Source organism: Humulus lupulus, chromosome 2, assembly GCF_963169125.1.
Source record: "Humulus lupulus chromosome 2, drHumLupu1.1, whole genome shotgun sequence".
Lineage (NCBI taxonomy): Eukaryota > Viridiplantae > Streptophyta > Magnoliopsida > Rosales > Cannabaceae > Humulus > Humulus lupulus.
Window position 1 is genome coordinate 50732881 of NC_084794.1, and position 16510 is coordinate 50749390.

The 16510-nt window shown below is 39.6% G+C and overlaps 1 protein-coding gene across 1 annotated transcript; it reads right to left on the reverse strand.

The window, feature by feature from the left end:
- Positions 1–458: 458 nt before the first annotated feature.
- Positions 459–1783, reverse strand: LOC133814240 (uncharacterized mitochondrial protein AtMg00810-like). The gene is made up of 3 exons (XM_062247228.1): positions 1523–1783; positions 1292–1390; positions 459–1187 (listed from the first exon to the last, which is right to left on the reverse strand). The coding sequence occupies exons 1-3, from the start codon at positions 1781–1783 to the stop codon at positions 459–461; spliced, it is 1089 nt and encodes a 362-aa protein (XP_062103212.1).
- Between the last annotated feature and the right edge of the window lie 14727 nt (positions 1784–16510).

Consider the following 16510-nt stretch of genomic DNA (forward strand, 5'->3'; position numbering starts at 1 on the left):
ATCACATTGAGACTCTTGATATATATATCATTGATAGTGTAAAGAAGTTGTTACAATATAGTTACATAATAAGTTATTAAGATAACTATACAACTAAATTCTGTTACAAAACATATTTACACTAAATGATCAAGTGTTGTCTAACTCATCATATACAATGTGCCTAATATCCCCTTCAAGTAACACGGTAAAGCACTAAGTGTCAATTTGGAACTGAGAAAATTGAACTGTGGAATAGGAAAAGGCTTTGTGAAGACGTCTGCAATTTGATAAGATGAGTCAACATATCTAACATCCAGGAGATTGGCTAAAACACGATCACATACAAAATGAAGGTCGATTTCTATGTGTTTCGTACGAGCATGAAAGATCGGATTTGAAGCCAAAGAACCAGCTCCTAAATTGTCACACCATAGTATAGGACACTGAAACAATCGAACCTCAAGTTCAGATAGTAGTTATTTTAGCCAAATCAACTCGGTTGTGGCCAAGGCCAAGGACTTGTACTCTGCTTCAGTACTTGATATGGATACAACTTGTTGTTTCTTTGAGCACCAACTAATTAAATTTCCACCAAGAAACACACAGTAGCCCGAAGTAGATCGACGATCATCAAGGCATCCTGCCCAGTCAGCATCAGTGAAGCCTTGGAGATCAAGATGAGTGGAAGGTTTGAAGCAAGGAACAAATTCTTGAGTACCAATCAGATATCGAAGGACTCTTTTGCATGCAGCCCAGTGAGTAGTTGTGGGAGCACTAAGAAACTGACTTAAACGATTTATAGCAAAAGTTGTATTGGGTCTGGTCATGGTAAGGTACTGAAGTGCGCCAATGACACTACGATACATCTTAGGATCAGCTAGAAGAGCGCCAGAGCTGAGTGATAATTTGGAGTAGGAGCACATGGGAGTGGGCTGAGGCTTAGCATCTGAGAGATTGACCTTATGCAATAAATCTTTAATGTACTTTCTTTGACTGAGATATAAACCAAATGAGTCTCGACAAACCTCAAAACCCAAGAAGTATTGCACTGAACCAAGGACCTTAAGTGCAAAATGTAAATGCAAATCAGTAATGAGCCTATGAATCTGAGCTTTGTCTTCACTAGTGATGAGTATATCATCAACATAGACCAGTACAATTAACAACTTGTTATGTTTTCTGGTGAAGAACAAACTAGTATCAGCCTTTGAATTTGTGAACCCCACTTGAGCAAAGAGTTCCTGAGCTTGTCAAACTAGGATCTAGGGGTTTGTTTTAGTCCGTATAGAGCTTTGTTAAGCTTACATACATGATGAGGAAACTCTTTATTGATGAAGCCCGGAGGTTGTTGCATATACATGACTTCTTGCAAAACACCATTCAAGAACGCATTGTTCACATCTACTTGCTGAATGTCCCAACCATAAGTAACAACAAGAGTGAAAATGACTTGTATTGTACAATGCTTAATAACTGGATTGTAGGTCTCAAATAAATCCAAACCTGGGGTTTGCTGAAAGCCTTTTGCAACCAGTCAGACCTTGTACCTATCCACACTCCCATCTGGATGATATTTGACGCGAAACACCCATTTGTTGCTCACAACAGCCATATCAGGTGAGAATGGCACCAGAGTCCTAGTATTGTTGTCTAGTAATACTTGAAATTCAATTTGCATAGTTTGTTGCCAAGTTGGATTACCAAGAGCAGACTTCACATTTAATGGTTCTAAATCAATGTTACTAGCATTAGTAAGAAAAGCTTTAGGCTTAAACACACCATTTTTGGACCTGGTAACCATAGTATGAGTGTTTCGGGGTTGAGGAGGAAGATGAAGGTCAATGTGTACATCAGAAATGGGAACACAGGAAGGGACTTCAGAAGAGAAGGAAGACTCAGTAGACTGAACTAGAGTGGTGTTGGAGTAGTTTGGTGGGAAACACTGGGAAGAGATGGACTTGGGGAAGTATTTAGGAAATACTGAGTAGAGGAAGGAATTGAATGAGTTTGACTTGGAGAAGAGGAAGTCGGTATAGAATGAAAGGGAATTCTGTACGAGTTAACATCAACAAAGGAAGAAGGCGAGGTAGGAGACAAATTTGATTGAGGGAAGAAAGTTGAATACGGAAATTCACTTTCAATAAACGTGACACTCCTAGCTATATAGAGTCTACCACTCGGGTGCAATAATTTATAACCATGATGAGTAAGACTATAGCCTAGAAAGAGACAATTAGATGACCTGAAACTAACCTTATGAGGTTGGTAAGATCAAAGTAGGGGAAAGTAGGAACATCCAAAATTTTTGAGAAGGTTATAGTCTAGTTTGAGCTTGAACAACTTTTCAAATGGAGAAACAAAATTCAAAGTGGGAGTGGGAAGTCAATTAACAAGTAAGCTGCAGAGAGATAAGCTTCCCACCAATACTTTAGAGGCATATATGCCTGTGCTAGGAGTGTTAAACCAAGATCAACAACTTGCATGTGTTTTCTTTCAACACGGCCTTGTTGTTGATGTGTGTGAGGACAAGAGTTTCTCCTGGTGATTCCTAAATCTTTGAAAAGATTATAAAGTGGTTGACACGATCTATTTGAATGGACTTAATTTTTTACAGAAAGTTTCTTTCAACATAAGCAAGAAATTGTCTAAAAAGAGTTTGGGCTTCAGACTTAGCTTGTATAGGAAAAATCCAAACAAACCGAGTAAAATCATCAACAAAACTAAGATAGTATTTGTAATCATCTGTAGAAGGGTAAAAAGAAGAACCCCAAACATCATAATAGATCAAATCAAATGGTGCAACAGTTTTATTACTTGAGCTTTTAAAGCTGAATTCATGGAGCTTGCCCATTTGACAAGCATTACAAAAAGCAACATTGTTGGTGCTTACACTTGGAGAAACAACAGATAGAAATTTGGCTAGGACAGACTTGGAGGGGTGTCCAAGTCGACAGTGCCAAACAGAAGCTATCTTTGGCTTATCGTGTACAGGATTACTAGAGGTTGTACAATTGAAAGCAGTTGGAATACAAGAGGAAATTTTGGAGTTACAAATAGAAACAAAACTGGAGTTCGGGGTGGAGACTTGAAGCTTGTGTAGGCCATCATTGAGGGAACCTTGAAGAAGTACTTGCCTCGTGCTCTTGTCCTTTATAAGACAGCAAACCAAGTCAAACTCAAGTACAACACTGTTATCTTTAGTGAATTGAGAAATGCTATATAAATTCTTGGTAACATTAGGAACATGAAGAATATATTTCAAGACTAAAGAATGATTTGACATGCTAGTATTAACTGAATTAGAACCCATGTGAAGTATGGGCATAGAGGTACCATTACCAACAATTACTTTAGCTTTTCCTTTGTAATCAGCTTTGGTGTTTAGATTTTGAGCATCAATGGTAATGTGATGTGTGGCCCCTGTAGAGTCCAAGAACTTTACTTAGCTAATTATTTAGTAGTATTATAGTATGTATAGTATTATCTTTGTAACTGTGGATTTTTGGTTCAGACCGGGAATTATTTGGACACTCATAGTAGTACTTATAGATTTTCTAAGTTTAACCTATAGTTTAAGAATATTAAGTTTAACCTAAGGTTTGATTATATGACTGATATTAAGGATAATATTTGTTATACTATAAGGTTTAGATGAGGACCAATAGGATTTTAAGCACATGTTATGAATGGATGATTAAGAATTAAGTATTTTGAGGATTAAATTTAATAACGAGTAAAGTTTGAATGCTATAAGGTCAGTCAGCAGCTTTGAATACGTTGAGGGCTTAGTCAAGGCTGTTTACTCCATTCAAACTTAGCTAAAAATGTGTAATTTCTTATTTAATTAATCAGCGTGTGCCGATATATCGCAGTTATAGGGGGCGATATATCGCAGCATGTAGATACGGAAAACATGAGACGATGCACGACTGCCTCGGGCATACTGGCCCAGGCGATATATCGCCTACAGGGGGCGATATATCGCCTCCTTCAGTGTATTTTGAAATGTTTTGAATTCATTTTCCATTCAGCCATTCAACCTCTTGATAAGTCTAGCATCTTTTTGAACGAGTCTTCAGCCTCTGCTGAACGATTATTCAAATATTTTTTACCTAAAAAGCTATTATTTTTATTCAAGTAAAATCAAGATCCTTTCATTCCTAAACTCTATAAATAGGGCCTAGTACCCAGCCATTATTCATATTTTGCTCTAAGTTCAGAGGCTGCAAGTGCTAAGTGAGTGTGAGAGTGTAAACACCTGGGTTTGGGAATCATAAGCTTGATCATCATAAGCTTATCAAACACTTTGGGAAGTAAGGTTTTAGAGTATTTCGGTTTGAGGTGTAGATTGGTTTTACAAGTCTTCAAGGTAACCCAAAACTCTAGTTCAATTCTGTATTTGTTCTTTTAAGTTCTCATAATCTTTTACTCAGTCCTCTAACCTTAATCTTTATTTTGGTTAGGAAATCTAAGTTCTTGAGCACATAAGTTTTGGTAAGTATGTTTTTCAATGGTTTAGTCTTCCCATTCCTTTTCATCTCTTTTTCTTCATTAGACTCACTCTTTTTCATAATGATTATTAGGAGTGTTCCAAAGTCCCAACACTGTCCACATATCCCGGTAACTTTGGTAAGGAAAATAGGATAGAATCTATATGTTTTATGCTTATGTTATCTTATGTTTTATGTTATGAAATATGTTATGATATGTATGTTTGTAGGCTTGGGCATATGACCCATTTGACTAACAAGACCCCAAATAGATTATGGGCATATGACCTACTTAGCTAGTAGGACCCCACTAATCTCATGGGCATATGACTTGTTTAGTCTATGGGATCCCAAGTAATAATGGCCATTATAGTATGTGTATGTATTAAGTGTTATGTTATGTCTTTATGATTATTATGAAATTTTATGTACATGATGTATGTGCTAGATTTTCCTTGCTGGGCATTAGGCTCATTCCTTTTTGTTTTATGTGCAGGAAAATAACTATTAGTGGCGGTAAGGTTCGTGGATGCTTGGAGATTGTGTATCGATGGTGAATGGATTCAAGGAGTCGAGAGTTCGATCTTTCGAGGATGTAGTCTTGTTTTACCTTTTTATGGTTTTACATGTATTTTTTCGCACTTTCTATGTAACTCCTTTTCACTTTAAGTTATGTTTTGTTTTAAAGACAATGGGTACCCATATCCTACTTATTTTATGAAAGTAAATTTTGTTTCTACAAGTTTCTAATAAATTTATGGTATTTTCGTAAATGTAAGTCTTATTAAGGTTTGTATGTATAGTTTCATTAATGGTCCAAAAGTCTAGAGTAGTGGGTCATTACAGCCCCACTGTCCAAGAACCATGATCCAGGAGAGTCAACAACAAGTGGAGATTCAGTGATGTAGGCCTGAGGGGATTCAGATCTAGGCGAAGTGGAGGAAGAATCAAAGGTGGTTTGAGTACCATTGAAGGTGATATCAAACCGAAGATAGCACTTGTAAACTGTATGACCAGCACGGTTACCAAGTTGGCAAACAAGCCTGCTTCCTCATCCTCCACGGTCACTAGAGTTGTATCTACCACCACGGTTCGGTGCACAATTTCCACCACGTCCTAAACCTTTATAGCCACCACAAAAATTCATACTAACAAAGTTCTCTTGAACATTCTCAAAAGTAGTGCTAGTCTGTTGAATGATTCACATTTCTTGATTGTGAAGGTTGAATCAAAGTTCTTGGAGAGTGAGATTCTCAGCTTGATTGGTGAGATTTACTATCGTAGCTTCATACTCAGGTCCAAGACCTTTTAAGATGTAGAGACAAAGGCTGTCATCAGAAATTGGTTCCCCTGCTTCAGCAAGAGCATCTGCATAATGCTTAATTTTAAGAATTTAATAATCAATGGTGATGAATCCTTTCTTGGTTTCTTGAAGAAGACCTTTGACTTGCAGAATCTGAACCTTAGACTTCGTGGCAAAGAGTTAAGCAAGAAGATTCCAGATCTCAGCAGATGAACGACAGGGAATGTAACGCCCTGGATAACAAAGACTGTTAGACTGTGTATTTTTAAAATAATGCAAGACTTGCTAATCAAGTCGTTTAAGAAAAAATGTGATCCTAAGGTCAATCACCAGGTTAGGGTTAAAAGATTTTGGATATATACGGTTAATTTTCATTGAAACAGACGTTTGTTACATGGGATCCCAAAAAATAGGGTTTAAGCGACACTTTACAATCCTCAATAGTTTTGCATAACCAGTAACCACTATAATGGAAAAATACAAAATTTAAGGCTCTGTCCCTGTACTATCCCTCGGCTGTGGCGGACGAGCAGCTGACAATGTACACTTCGCCCTTAGAGCTCTCCAACTCATGGTTGGTCCATCTTTCCCATGCCTTTACTTGCACCATGTAGAACCCGTGAGCCAAGGTCCAGCAATAAAACCAAAACATCAAACACATGTAGCAATAATGATATTCGATCAAGCTTAACTTAGCCAATTCAATAATAAAACAGAGAACAAATATTAACCTAATCAATGATAAATACTTAATTTTAAGTTCACAAATATTCAGGGCTGGCACAGTTAGGCCAAGCCCCCTGTAGATCATGTTGACCTCGGCTCGCTTAGGCCGAGCTGCGTTCAGTACTCTTATCATCAGCCCCAGCACCCTTAGGTCATTTATTCTCATATGTAATAACAATCGTACAATCACACAGTACATGTATTCAATTATTGGGAACCACAATCCCGTTCACAACCACACAGAGGTGTAGTTTTCTTACCTCAAATTTCAAGCGGAGAGTACAAAATGGTCCCGAGCACGAGCCTCAGTCCTGAGCCTCGGCGATAAACCTGGTCACAGTGGCCAATGGTTAATCATTAATTTCTAATCCATAAAAAATATTTAGGAAACATTAGCTAGGCACCGGGACCTTGACTTTTACTAAACCAGGTAATAGAAATTGTCCCGAGCGCTTAGGATTGAACCCCCAAGCCATACTAATCCTTAAAGCCAACCTAAGCCAAAATCCCCTAGGCAGGCCGCGACCTAGCCCTAAGGGTCGTGGCGCACCCCCAAGTCAGAGACTCAACCTCCAAGCCTCAGGGGAGGCGGGCCGCGACTTGCCCCCCTAGGGCCGCAACGTGCCTTCAAGATAGAGCCCACCTAGAGCATTCTGGGCATGCGGGCCACGACGCCCATGAGCTGGGTCGTGGTGCACCCCTACGAACCCAGAATCTCTGGGTTCTCTCCTCATCCTTCCCAGCCAAAACCTCAAAACTTCATTCAAACTTTCAGCAAAAATTCATAACCAAACCCAGAATTCTTATCCCCACAACTTAACCAACATACCTAATCTTATAAGAAATTCACACTCTAATAAAATACTCAAATTCAATCCAAAACCAGCTAACAAAATTAGGCCTCATGCAGGCTTAAACCTTAACATGATTTCAACAGAATTCTAGATAAACTAATTTGAATTCTTACCTCATTTTGTAGTTTAATCCCTCAGCTTTAAATCTTCAGTCCTTGAGCCTAAATTCCCCAGTTTAGTGCTTCAATTCACGAAGAATTCCTTAAGCATATGAAAGAGGGAGAAATACGTGTATGAGGGAGAGGGAGAAAAGCTGAAATTCAGTTAATATTTTTTGGTGAGTTCTAGTTAGGTCTAAGTTTAGTTGATCATATCCCTTAACCAAAATGGACCTAAATGCCCCTGAAATCTACTTAACATTTAGTTGCTCTAAGGGTAAAATAGTCTTTTCCCCAGTTCCCGTTAATTCCTCAAGTGTTCCTAATATTTACCAATTAATCTTGTCTTGTTCAATTAATTACCAAATATTTATTCATTACCCAATAAACCCCAAAAATATTCTCTATATTCCCAAAATACCCCCAGGCTCTCCCCGAGCCGGGTATTAAACCCCACTGTGACTATTTCATTAATCCGCTCACTAGGATTGTCTCGAGCCATGTTCTGCAAATATATTCACATAATAATTTGGTATCGACAACATACTCATAAAATCACATTTATGCCCTCAACGGGCCAAAAATACAATTATGCCCTTATATGCTATAAAGGGCCCACATGCATATCCATTACTCATAAACATGCATATAATATATCCATATAATCATATTAATCATGAATGACACGTAGTCATGCATTTAACTAATTTAACATACACATAAACCATTTATGTCCTCCCGACACACTAATCAAGGCCCTAAGCCTTATTAGCGATTTTGGGTCGTTACGACTATCCCCTCCTACTGAGAATTTCATCCTCGAAATTTACCTGAATAATTCAGAATAATGATCCCGCATAGCTGACTCAAGCTCCCAGGTCTCTTCCTCGACCTTGCTATTCCTCCATAACACTTTGACTAGAGGAATCGTCTTTATCTATAGAACATTGTCTTTCCTGTGTAGGACCTAAACCGGTCACTCCTCATATGACAAATCTTTCTGCAACTCCAAATCCCCATACTTCAATACATGAGTTGTATCTGAGACATACTTCTGAAGCATAGATTTGTGGAATACATTGTGAAATCCTGATAAGGACGGTGGCAGTGCCAACCTGCAGGCCACTAGGGGTCAACTTTCTCTAGGGCTCAACTTGCCCTTTTTCCTAAACCTCCTCACCCCTCGCAGTGGTGAAACTCGCAAAAACATGTGGTCCCCTACCTGGAACTCCACATTCCTACGCTTAGGGTCAGCATAGCTTTTCTATCTGCGAAGCGAAGCGAGCATTCGAGCTCGGATCTTCTCGATTGGCTCATTAGTCTTCTGAACCATCTCCAATCCCAAGTACTTCCTCTCACCTATCTCATCTCAATGAATGGGCTTTCTACACCTCCTTCCATATAACATCTCGTATGAGGCTACTCCAATCGTTGATTGATAACTATTGTTGTATGAAAACTCAATCAACGGGAGATACTTACTCCAAAACCCCTCAAAGTCTATCATAAACGCCCTGAGCATGTCTTCCAATATCTAAATCGTTCTCTCAGACTATTTATCAGTTTGAGGGTGAAAGGTCGTACTGAAATTCAGCTGAGTCCCCATAGCCTTCTACAAACCACCCCAAAACTTGGAGGTGAATATGGGATCCTGATTCGATACTATAGAATTGGGAACCCCATGGATACGTACAATCTCCCTCACACACAGCTTCACATACTGATCCATAGTATAGGTCGTCTTCACAAGTAGAAAGTGAGCTGACTTGGTGTATCTATCTACTATCATCCACACCGAGTCATGTAACCCCATTGTCCTATGTAAACCTCCCACAAAATCCATATTAATGTCCTCCCACTTCCATTCGGGAATACCCAAAGGCTATAGCAACCCCGCTGGTCGTTGATGCTTAGCTTTCATCTGCTGACAGGTCAAACACTTGGCTACGTACTCCACTACGTCCTTCTTCATCCCAGGCCACCAGTATAATGTCTGTAGATCCTGATACATCTTCATGGTGCCTGGATGAAGTGAGTATGGTGTAATATGGGATTCATCAAGTATCTCTCGCCTAATATCCGCATCTATCGATACACAAATCCGACCCTTATATCATAATAAACTAGTCTCTGAAATGGAATAGTCCTTAGCCACTGCAGCTAGGACATTCCCTCTAATCTCTTGTAAATGTGTATCAGCCATCTGACTCTCTCTTACCCTCTCCAGAAGGGTCAACTTTAAAGTGATATTGGCCAAATGGCCCACAACTAGCTCTATCCTTGCTCTAGTCATCTCCTCTGCCAATTCCTTTGATATATGTGTAGAACTAAATTACTGTGATATCACAATCATAATCCTTTACCAACTCCAGCCAACGTCTTTGCCTCATATTCAGGTCCTTCTGGGTGAAGAAATACTTCAAACTCTTATGATCGGTGTATATTTTTCACTTTTCTCCATACAAGTAATGTCGCCAAACTTTCAGTGCGAATACCACCGCTGCTAACTCTAGATCATGGCTAGGATACCGCTGCTCGTAATCCTTCAGCTGCCATGATGCATAAACAATAACCTTCTCATTCTGCATTAACACACATCCCAATCCCAACCTCAATGAATCTCAATATACCACAAACTTCCCTCCTTCCGAAGGAAGACTCAACACAGGAGTAGTAATCAGTCGTCGCTTCAGTTCCTGGAAGCTATTCTCACACTTGTCTGACCAGGTGAACTTCAGATTATTCTGTGTCAATTCTGTCATCGGTGCAACAATCTTCGAGAACCCTTCCACAAACCGTTTGTAATATCCCGCTAATCCAAGGAAGCTCCTAACCTCTGAGGTGCTCCATGGCCTCAGCTAATCTCTCACTGCCTCTACCTTAGCTGGATCCACCTTGATCCCATCTTCACCAACAATGTATCCAAGGAATGTCACTTCTGGTAACCAGAACTCGCACGTCTTATACTTGGCATATAGCCGGTGTTCTCTCAGTCTCTGCAATACTTGTCAGAGATGTTGTTCATGCTCTACCTCTGAACTGGAGTAAACCAAGATGTCGTCGATGAAGACAATCACAAACTGATCCAAGAAGTCCTTGAACACCCTGTTCATAAAGTCCATGAATACAGCTGGGGCATTGGTCAGGCCGAACGACATGACCAGAAACTCATAATGCCCATATCTCGTACGGAAAGTTGTCTTTGGTATATCATCATCCTTGATCTCAACTGGTGATAACTAGATCGAAGATCAATCTTTGAGAATACCATCTTTCCCTATAGTTGATCGAACAGGTCATCGATCCTTGGTAAGGGGTACTTATTCTTGATGGTCAACTTGTTCAACTCCCTATAGTCTATACACATTCTCAGAGTCCCATCCTTCTTCTTCACAAACAAAACCAGAGCACCCCATGGCGAGAAGCTAGATCTGATAAACCCCAAATCAAGAAGTTCTTGCAACTGTATCTTCATTTCTTTCAGTTTTGCTGGAGCCATCCTATATGGTGCCCTCGACACTGGTTATGTACCCAGTGCTAACTCAATGATGAATTGAATGTCTTTATGCGGCGGCAGTCCTGGTAAATCTTCAAGGAACACATCCAAGAACTCGCGTACCAATCTAGTTTCTCCCGACCCTACTGGCATAACCTTGGTGGTATCCACCACACCTGCTAGGAAACCTATACAACCTCCTTGCAATAGGTCCCTAGTCCTCAATGTTGATATCATGGGTATGCAGGGTCCATGCACAGTGGCCACGAAAACAAAGGGATCCTCACCTTCAAGCTCAAACGTCATCATCTTCTTCCTACAGTCTATAGTAGCCCCATATCTGACCAGCCAATCCATCGCCAAGATCATATCGAACTCATCCATACTAAACTCAATCAAGTCTACTAATAGTTCCTTACTATCTACCATCACCGACAGTGCTCTAACCCATATCCTAGAAACTACTAGTTCCCTTGTAGGCAGTATAGTCCCAAAACCCGTCGTATAATACTCACTAGGTCTACACAATCTATCAATTACCTTACTAGAAACAAATGAAAATGTAGCACCAGAGTCAATCAATATAGTATATGAAGAGCCAGCACTAGAAACCTGACCTGGCACTACCAAGGGACTAGACTCGGCCTCTGCCTGCATCAGGGTGAACACTCGAGCTGGAGTCAAGCTGTCCACCTTCCCTGGTTCCTCATTCTTCATTGTTGGGCAGTCCTTCTTGAGTTGTCCCACCACCCCACACAAGTAGCAAGACTTTGCCTGACATTCGCCCAGATGGCACTTCCTGCATCTCGTGCACTCTAGATAACTTCTCCACGTCTCACCGCCTCCTTGGCGGCCACCTTGAACACCCTGACCCCTCCTATCAGGACCAGTGATGGTCGAAGTGTTAGGGGTCTTCCTTTTCAACTCACTGGGGCCTCCGCCCCTACGAAACCCTGTGGATGAAGGCACTGCCCTACGAACATCCCATCTCACAGTGCTCTTCCTCCAGATCTTATTGTCTACCAAGGTATAGATGTAATTCTCATATCCTGGGTTATCATGGCATTAAGCCCCTAGATGAACCTGTCCTGTCTGGCCACACCTATAGGCACTAAATGTGATGGAAACTTTGCTAGCCTATCAAACTTCAGGGCATACTCTGTAACTGTCATGCTGCCCTGTACCAACCCTGTGAATTCATTCACCTTCGCTGCCCTGATGGAAACATTGTAGTAATACTAGTTGAATAGATCTCTGAGCCCATCCCAACTAAAAGTAGAAATATCTCTGGTCTGTGATGCCACCTCCCACCAAATACGAGCATCCTCTCTAAGCATATAGGTGGCATAGGCCACCGTGTAATTACCTTCCACCCTCATAAAATCCATGATGGAAGTGATCATACTCATCCATTGTTCAACCTTCAGTGGATCTGGTCTCCCCTCAAAGGCCGGAGGATGCTGTCTCCTGAACCTCTCATAAAGTGGCTCCCACTTGTCCCAACCTCAGGTGGTTGTACCACTGGTACCACAGTAGGTGGCATAATAGGGGCAGCACTCCCTGATGGAGCCTTCTGTATCAAAGGAAAATATGCTCTTTCTGACTTTATAACCGAGCTTGCATATCAGTAAGTTTTACTGCTAGTTCTCAAGTATTGTGGACAGTTCTGGCCCTGTTCATCTTCTATAGCCTCAGACCATGTGTCAGCTAGTCGTATTGATTTTCTTGGACGCATAGCTATCCAAGTTTATCTACAATTAATGACTCGACAGTCCGACAATGATGACAGATTAACAATCTTTCTATAGTCCACCATTGAAACTCAACCAACCATAAGCAATCAAGATGCAAAAAAGCATTCAAATATTCATTGACATGCAGCAATAATGCTAATAAGCACACCTCATTATGATCACATAATAGTCAAAGGCCAGGCCCTATCAATATCTCGTACCCCCTATTATTCATACATATTAAAACATTTATATTTCATTTAAGCACTTAAGCATGTAATCACATATATACAGTTACCAAACCCTGAGTCAAACTTGTCTTTAGCAGCGAGTGTACATGCCCAGCCAGTCTTCAGGAATTCTTAAACCTAGACCGCTCTGATAAACAGTTGTAGCGCCCTGGATAACCAAGACCGTTACACTGTGTATTTTTAAAATAGTGTAAGACTTGCTAATCAAGTCGGTTAGGACTAAAATATTTTGGATATAAATAGTTAATTTTCATTGAAACAGATGTCTGTTACATGGGATCCCAAAAAATAGGGTTTAAGCGACAATTTACAATCCTCAAAAGTTTTGTACAGCCAGTAACCACTATAATGGCAAAATACAAAATTTAAGGCTTTATCCCTGTACTATCCCTTGGTCGTGGCGAACGAGTAGCTGACAATGCACACTACGCCCCCAGAGCTCTCCAACTCATGGATGGTCCATCATTCTCTTGCCTTTAACTGCACCACGTAGCACCCGTGAGCCAAGGCCCAGCAAGAAAATCAAAAACAGCAAACACATGTAGTAATAATGATATTCGATCAAGCTTAACTCAGTGAATTCAACCATAAAACAGAGTAATAATATTCAACTAATCAATGATAAACACATAATTTCAAGTTCACAAATATTCAGGGTTGACACACTTAGGCCAAGCCCCCTGTTGATCTTGCTAACCTTGACTCGGTTAGGCCGAGCTACGTTCAATACGCTTAACATCAGCCCCGGCACCCCTAGGCCGTTCATTCTTATATGTCATAACAATTGTACAATCACACAGTACATGTATTCAATTATTGGGAACCACAATCTTGTTCACAACCACCTTGGTGAAGTTTTCTTACCTCGAATTCTGAGTGGAGAATACAAAACGATCCAAGCAATAACCTCACTTCTGAGCCTTGGCGATAAACCTAGTCATAGCGGACAATGGGTAAACATCAATTTCTAATCCATAAAAAATATTTAGGAAACATTAGCTAGCCACCGAGACCTCGATTTCTACTAAACAGGGTAGTAGAAATCATCCTGAGCGCTTAGGATGGAACCCCCGAGCCTTATGCCAACCTAAGCAAAAATCCCCTAGGTGGGCTGCGACCTGGCCCTAAGGGTCACGACTAGGGCTGTTCATAAAACCGCCCACACCACACAAACTGCCTACACCACACCACACTGCACCGAAATTTGCGGTTTAGAAACCTTTGCATTGTGGTTGCGATTTGTATTTTTGCCAAACAATGCGGTGCGGTGCAGTTTGCGGTTTTAAATTTTATAAATGTGGTTCAAACCACATCGCACCACATCATTATACATATTAATTTTTTATATTATTTTTTCAATTTTACTACATTTAAAGTTAATGCACAAAATATTTATATATAATATACACAATATCTAGAAAAAAATATATAATATTTCATAGGATGCTAACACTATTCTACTTCAATCTAAAGATATTCGTCCTTAATTAAAATAATATTTACTTTTATATTACATTTTTTCTTTGTTATTAGTTTCTTATATTTTTATTGTTTTGCTTAAAGTTTATTATCTTGTTGTACATTTAATTATTTTGTTAAATACTCTATGGTTATGAGATTTATTATGAATCTTTTTTAATTATAATATTTAATTGTTAAATTATTTGGCGATAGGTATAAACCGCCCACACCGCACTGCACCACACCGCATTTTTGCGGTGCGGTTTATGCGGTTTGAGGTCTATGCGATGCGGTTTGGAAAATTGTTCAAACCGCATATGCAGTGCGGTCCAAAAAATTAGAGAAAAACTGCACCACCCGCACCACGAACACCCTTAGTCACTACGCACCCTCAAGTTAGAGACTCAACCTCCATGCCTCAAAAGAGGCGAGCCGCGACTTGCCCCCTAGGGCCGCGGCGCGCCTTCAAGACAGAGCCCACCCAGGGCATGCAGGTCGCGACACGCCCCTACGAACCCAGAATTTATGGGTTCTCTCCTCATCCTTCCCAGCCAAAACCTCACAACTTCATCCAAACTTTCAGCAAAAATTCAAAACCAAACCCAGAATTCTTATACCAACAACTTAACCAACATACCTTATCTTATAAGAAATTCACACTCTAATAAAATACTCAAATTCAAAACAAAAAAAAAACCAGCTAACAAAACTAGGCCTCATGCAAGCTTAAATATTAACATGATTTCAGTAGAATTATAGATAAACTAACTTGAATTCTTCCCTCTAATTGTAGTTGAATCCCTCAACTTTAAATCTTCAATCTTTGAGCCCAAATTCCCAAGTTTTCTCAACTGAATTCGCCAGTTTAGCGCTTCAATTCACTAAGAATTCCTTAAGCATATGAGAGAGGGAGAAATACGTATATGCGAGAGAGAGAGAGAGAGAGAGAGAGAGAGAGAGAGAGAGAGAGAGAGAAAAGCTGAGATTCACTTAATATTTCCGGTGAGTTCTAGTTAGGTCTAAGTTTAGTTGATCATGTCTGTAACGACCCAAATATTTCTAAGACCCTGGACGATTAAAACTACTAGACATAGCTACTATTTTGGAAACATACATAGGAAATAGCATATCTTTATTGAAAACCCAAAATATTGTATCAAATACAAGATAATATAAAAATATAAAATGAAATGTGATATGGTATGGGATCCCATTGTTTAGAAAACATAAAACATAAACTTTAAAATTTGTTTAACTACTATTTGCGGAATTACATCAAAACATGATTTAAAAGACTAAATATAAATAACGTCGTCCTCGATCGACACGCAATCCATTCAATCCATTCATCCTTAACACACAAGCCAAGCTGCCTAGAATCCTTCCGGCTTCCATATTTATTTTCCTGCATCAAGCTAAAAATGATGGAGTGAGCCTAATACCCAACAAGTTAAATCTACTAAAAACATACATCATAAATTATAAACATAAGACTATCACATGAACGTACACTATAAAAACATATATCATATAGGACTAAAACATTAATGGCCATTAACTCATTAACATGGCATATGATAAACTATCTAGGTCCTCTGTCTACTAATCGAGGTAGGTTAGATCACATGGTAGTATATGATAACCCATCTAGGTCCTCTACGAGTCGAGGTAGGGTAAATAATAACTCTAACCCATGAAAATGATAATCTTGGGGTTTGCTATCTAAGCAACTATTAGCCCCAAGCAACATAAAAACATTGGGGTTTTCTAGCTAAGCAACTATAAGCCCCAAGCAACATAAAAGCATTGAGGTTTGCTAGCTAAGCAACTATAAGCCCCAAGGAATACCTAATCAAGAATCATAAACAAGAGTTAGGATCTGAATAAAAGACAACTAAAGAAAACTATAGAACCATAATGAACTGAACTTAGGAATAAGAATACCTTGAATAATCTTATGGATTGATCTAAACCTCAATACCAAAATCACACTTTATCTCACTTCCCAAGTGTTTAGAAAAGCTTAGAATGATAAAGTTTTTAACCCAATACCCAAGTGTTTCTCTCTATAGTAACACTAGCAACTTGAGGCTCTGAAGAAAAGAATGAAGAAAAT